At 31.8% G+C, this 6,000-nt stretch overlaps 1 protein-coding gene across 1 annotated transcript; it reads left to right on the top strand.

Moving 5' to 3' along the window:
* Nucleotides 1-893: 893 nt before the first annotated feature.
* Nucleotides 894-1,907, top strand: LOC123917769. The gene is made up of 2 exons (XM_045969591.1): nucleotides 894-1,439; nucleotides 1,553-1,907. The coding sequence occupies exons 1-2, from the start codon at nucleotides 900-902 to the stop codon at nucleotides 1,607-1,609; spliced, it is 597 nt and encodes a 198-aa protein (XP_045825547.1). The 5' UTR covers nucleotides 894-899; the 3' UTR covers nucleotides 1,610-1,907.
* Nucleotides 1,908-6,000: the final 4,093 nt, after the last annotated feature.

The raw sequence follows: 6,000 nt of genomic DNA, 5'->3' as shown, positions 1-6,000 counted from the left end.
AATTGGTTTGATGTAAGCAATCCACAATCACAAATAATCAATGGAAAGAGTGTTGTTGATATAAAGCATACAAATTTTCTTGATGAGGAATTTCTCTTACTTGAAGCTGATGATAATTTCGACGATTTTGAATTCGAAAGAGTGTTCATTGCTAGCTCAAATACTTCAGCTGTGACTGTTAGCAACGGCTATCCCTCGGCATCGCACGAGGTACCTGTGACTGTCACGATTGGTACAAGTACTTCTATTGCTCCTTCACAAGTGAGTTTGATTACTTTGCATTCTATTACCTATGTATGTTTTGCTGTGCAGTTATCTGTTAGTACTCAGAAGCTTGAAGAGTTAGCTCTTAAGAAATCTAGCTAGGTTATTAATCCCCGTGACACCGTCTATGCCAAGATGCTGGTATTAATGTTTCTTTATTTCTTGTGCTTTTAATGTAATGTAGTCATGGAAAATTTCTTCTTGATTAGATTAATTTAGTGTGTTCGAAATTATGTGTCGCCGTGCATATGTACACACTCGATGATCTTATCTCCCATTTGAGAGTATACACTGGTTTTGAGTGCTATAGATTATTTTGGCATGGCAGTGGAGAAAACTCTCACTCAAATATTTTGTGAAGAGGGTCAAATTTCATAATTAAATCTTAAGGCAATACAATTAATGAGATATGCTGCAAATTTTTAGTATAAGGCTTGCAAGATTTATGAACTCACGTTTAACCAAAACTTAATCATAGTCTCGTAAAGGTTGGTTAAAAAGAAGTTTTTCTTCGAATATTGTTAAGATATGTATATGATTTGAATTGTTCAATGAATCTAAAAATGTAAAGTGTCTCTTATAAAGAGGATCGGAAGGAGTAATTGTTTTGGTATATCTTGTAGGCTGCTAGCCTGATGGAGAAATCAAAGGTCAAGACAGAGTCGCTTTGGTATCCCTTTTCACATATTGATAATTCCCATGATATCATCACTTTGCGAGAGTTGAATGGTGTCTCTCCAGCATCCACCCCTATTTCCACTCCCTCTAGTACAAGTGATTCAACCAAGAGTAGGAGTGATTTCCTTAAGAATCTCTTAAGGAAGAGTTCCTCAACAGGCCCGTCATGTGCATTGAAGAAATCTAAAGAAGCCAGCACAAGGAATGACACTAGTCGTAACACTACAAAATCTAGAGACGCCCCTTTGGTGGATATCTCGGATGCAAACTCTTTGACTGAGCACAGGTCCAATATAACTAATCAAAATGGCAATTTTACTGGTGAACCGTTGAAACTTTCAAGCAATGTAGAGCATAAACATAAAACTAAGCCAATTATCCATTCAGAGGAGGAAGAGATTGCATTCTTGCGTTCACTTGGGTGGGAGAAAAATAGTGAAGAAGATTATGATGATGGAGGCCTTACTCTAGAGGAGGTACTAGACTTCTATGACAAGGTTTGGAATTGTTGATTTTTCTGTAATTATTTCGAGTAATGCTTATATTTGATTTAATTTTTGAATGATTGCTTCTTAAGTTCTATGCATTGATTTGATTGTTTTGTCTGCAGCATGCGAAAAATTGCAGCTATGATCAAATATTCTCCAAACTATGCATCAAAACATGATTGCATTGCCACTTGACTTAGATACTAGGGGATGCGATGGAGCAGAATCGGGCGGGCCTGAGATCATATTTAGAATTGTTTTTAGATCAAAGAGTTATATTTGTTCTCCAATTCTTACTGATATTTGCTAAAGAGCCACAGTTTCAAGTCAAGTTAGACCGTAGAGGTTGCTTCCAATCTTTATTGTCATAAGATAAGATAAAGAACAAAGAAAAATAGTTTTGATAATTTCCTTACCTTTATCTGTTCATCTTTGTTTTTGTTGTGGCAATTCACTTATTGGTATCGTATCAGTAAGTATTCATGATGACATTACATTATTCCTTCTAATTCTGTTTTATTCATTTTTGTCTATTTTATAAACAATATGTCATGCACTACCTTCTCATAATTTTCCTACAATTACCATAAAACAAGTTTTCATGGTGGTTAATTTTTTTTGCTTACAATCAGTTAATTATTTTTCGAGTCAAAGTTCAACAATTTTACATGATAAGTGATTATGATAGATCAGAGTTGTGAAAAAGGGTATAATGAATGGTTTAGGGACAACTTCATCTGGTATTTAGAGGCTCATACTTTTGAAGGTTCACTTGTTGATAGTATGTATAGATGACGATCTTGGGAATGGGGGAGGTGTCAGGAACCCATATTTAACCCTTCAGTCATAGACTTAGAGCCGGGCATCATGGATTTGGCCCCGGGCGAAGAAGATCGTCCCCACCTTAGGGTCGGTCTTCACCAAGTGGGAAGGGGATTCATCCGTGGTTCCGTGACCAGTACTATTTGGTGGTACCTTGGAGTCCCTCTGCACACCGACATTTATGTGCCCTTGTTGGTGTAAATGATGATGAAGCTTTCCCTAGCTCTTTTGAGAGTTCCATGATTGTGTAAAGTTAAATCTAAACTTGAATAGCCTAGAGATAGAGTCCTACTGAGGTCCGATCTTTAGTTGTTACAGATGTTATGAGAATTTCTACTCTGTGTTTGATCTTAGTTTAATATTCTCTCGAGTCTTTAGGTCCCTTTAATTTAAAAATAAAAAATAAAACTAAGACAGTTGATGAGATTGACAGTTGGACAAAATGAGTATTAGAGGCCCCATTATTCCCCCATAAATCAATTAGGAAAAATTGAAATGAAGAAAAATGTGAGCATGGAAAACGGAAAGTGGTGGACTTATTTTTTTGTAAGTAAATAGGTTTACATTACAATGACATGTGAGGCATTTATCATCGTTCATCACCACAGCTCACCACCTCGTGCATGCGTGGACTTATAGCCAGCAACCGGCGCCGCAGCCATTTCTCATGTTTTGCATTATTCATTCATGAATCATATATTTAGCTAGCTACTCATATATAAATCAATTAATTAAAATCAAACAAATCGGAGGGGTATATGTTTATAAAATCATGTAAATTAAAAAAATAAATAAACAAGAAGAAGCAATCCTATATTTATCTATTACTCATGTCATGACAGACCATATATTAGTTAATTATCTTACAGATTCCAGATATATAGACATATATAAATCTAAAAATTCCTATCTTATTTCATTTTTTCAACAATGTATTTTACTATCTTATTTTGACCAGTACTCTTCATAGTTGAGTATATAATTTTTCACTAGTACTCTTCATGGTTGAATATATATATATATATATATATATATATATATATATATATATATATATATATATATATATATATATATATATATATATGGGGAGGGATCAAATTACACCGGTGTAATATTTGAGTAATGTTACACCACTCAATAACGCTTTAACGAATACAAATTTTACAAAATCCACCGTTTGATTGAAAGTTTATATCATATAGATCATCTATGTTAGAATTTATAAAAATCTAAAATCGTTTGATATGTTATTGAGATCGATCAAGATGAATGGTATTCAATAAAAACGCATAATCCATTAATCTTGATTGGTTTCAATAACATACCAAACGATTTTAGATTTTTGTAAAAATTAATATGGATGATCTATACGATATAAGCTTTCAATCCAACGGTGGATTTTGTAAAATTTGTATTCGTTAAAGCGTTATTGAGCGGTGTAACATTACTCAAATGTTACACCGGTGTAATTTGATCCCTCCCCTATATATATATATATATATATATATATATATATATATATATATATATATATATATATATATATATATATATATATATATATATATATATATATATATATATAGGAGGGATCAAATTACACCAGTGTAACATTTGAGTAATGTTATACCGCTCAATAACGCTTTAACGAATACAAATTTTACAAAATTCACCGTTGAATTGAAAATTTATATCGTATAGATCATCCATATTAATTTTTACAAAAATCTAAAATCGTTTGGTATGTTATTGAGATCAATCAAGATTAATGGTTTATGCGTTTTTATTGAATACCGTTCATCTTGATCGATCTCAATAACATATCAAACGATTTTATATCTTTATAAATTCTAACATAGATGATCTATATAATATAAACTTTCAATCAAACGGTGGATTTTGTAAAATTTGTATTCGTTAAAGCGTTATTGAGCGGTGTAACATTACTCAAAATGTTACACCGGTGTAATTTGATCCCTCCTATATATATATATATATATATTCCATCTCAAAAAAATACTCGACCAAAAAAATAATATACTCCATCTCAAAAATTTCATTCACTATTAAGAACGTACCACTAATAAGTGAAAATTCCGAATTCAAATTGTGATCATTGCAGATAAAAATGTGATATCTCTGTCGTCATGAAAATAATTTGTATTTTATTACAATAGAGTCTAATTAATTTACAATGAAGAATATGTCCAATCTTGTACCAAAAACAATAAAAGAAAATGTCAGATCTATTTTTATTTTTTTTTTATTATTTTGCACATAAAAGGGGCCTAAGCAACAAAAAAAGAAACTACACAAAAATAACACACAATGTAGAAACTCTAAGCATATTAGTAAGACACAACTGCTCAATCTCAAATGAGAAATTTTCCATGAAGAGAACCCCGTCAAACTCACACCCTAATTAAAGAAGTCAAAGCAACAACAACTTTGTTTGATTCACGCTAAATGTGATGAGTTCCAACATTCCAATCTTCCTGCAGCACACAACCAATCTTCTAAATCAAACTCCTACCCTTAACACTCCAAATACCCTTCCCCTTGAGACTCTAAGCCATACCAACAAAAAAAAAACAAACCACCAAACCAATATTATTACCTGGATTTAAGTGTAGCTCTCTTTTGGGTTCGGACCCTCTTTAACAAAAAAAAAGTATATATATTGTTAGTGTAAAATTATTTTACACATATATACAATACTATATTGACACATAATGTATTGTATTAAAAAATACATGATATATTATATTCATTAAATGATGTGACAGTATATCTTATTTTATGCACATAAATAAAACTAACAAAAAACCTACCAAACCAATATTATTACTAGTATTATCCCAATTTAATTTCTTCCTTTGATTTGTTCAAACGGTACGGGGGTACGGTGGGAGTGGGGGTGTATAGTAATCCCTTCAATTACACTCAACTTATAGGGATCAATCCATTGCAAGAAAATGGGAGAGATAATAAAAGCTAGTTAGCTCATAACTATTGTGTAGTAAAAATTTGTTATTACATAATAGTTTTCTATATAATAATTTTCATTGTCAATGAATATTAAACTATAACGTGAGAGGTAGTATAGTAATAGTAAATGATAAAATAAAAAGTAGGAGTTGAGAGATGCGTGGGCTTTTGTGGTCTTGCAGTTGACATATTCAAGATCTGATCCCAATGTATTCTCTTCTTCATATGGGATTTCGTACGGGGTTCATATTCCATTGTAATACATGATGTCACATTATCTATATATTACTATTATAATCACCTAAGCATGTTAATCCTTCTTGGAATTTTTATATAAAAATTCGAATGAATCTTGTCGAATTGTTCTCCATTAGTAGGCACATGTAGCACGAGTGCTTTCATTTAATTTTCAACAACAAAAGTGTTCTCTTTCTAAGCAAAATGACAATATTACTCATTAGTCTTGTAAAGAGAAAAGAAAAAGAGAAGCATGCATGCATTTTGTATGTGCTAGCCTATGAAACAATGTGCAACAATTAAGAGTTTGCATTATTATCTAACAAGTGTGCGGGAACGAAGCATTAAACTAAGTTGTTAGACGGCCTAATTAGTAATTATGTACTCTAAGAGGATAAAAAAGCCTCCCCTATTTATACTATTTTTTTCATAAATTTTCTCTACTACAAATTATCCTATCGGTTAAAAAATATTATCCTTTGTGAAATAATTTTGATTTTTGATTTTGAAAATTTGTGTT

Source organism: Trifolium pratense, linkage group LG3 (genome assembly GCF_020283565.1).
Source record: "Trifolium pratense cultivar HEN17-A07 linkage group LG3, ARS_RC_1.1, whole genome shotgun sequence".
In the NCBI taxonomy this organism is placed as follows: Eukaryota; Viridiplantae; Streptophyta; class Magnoliopsida; order Fabales; family Fabaceae; genus Trifolium; species Trifolium pratense.
The sequence above is the reverse complement of the archived record's forward strand: the minus strand, read 5'-3'. Positions and strand labels throughout refer to the sequence as shown.

Coding starts and splice junctions, on each gene's coding strand:
- LOC123917769 (XM_045969591.1), top strand. CDS start 900: ATGGAGAAATCAAAGGTCAAGACAGAGTCGCTTTGGTATCCCTTTTCA. Junction 1,440..1,552: donor TACTAGACTTCTATGACAAG/GTTTGGAATTGT, acceptor TTTTGTCTGCAG/CATGCGAAAAATTGCAGCTA.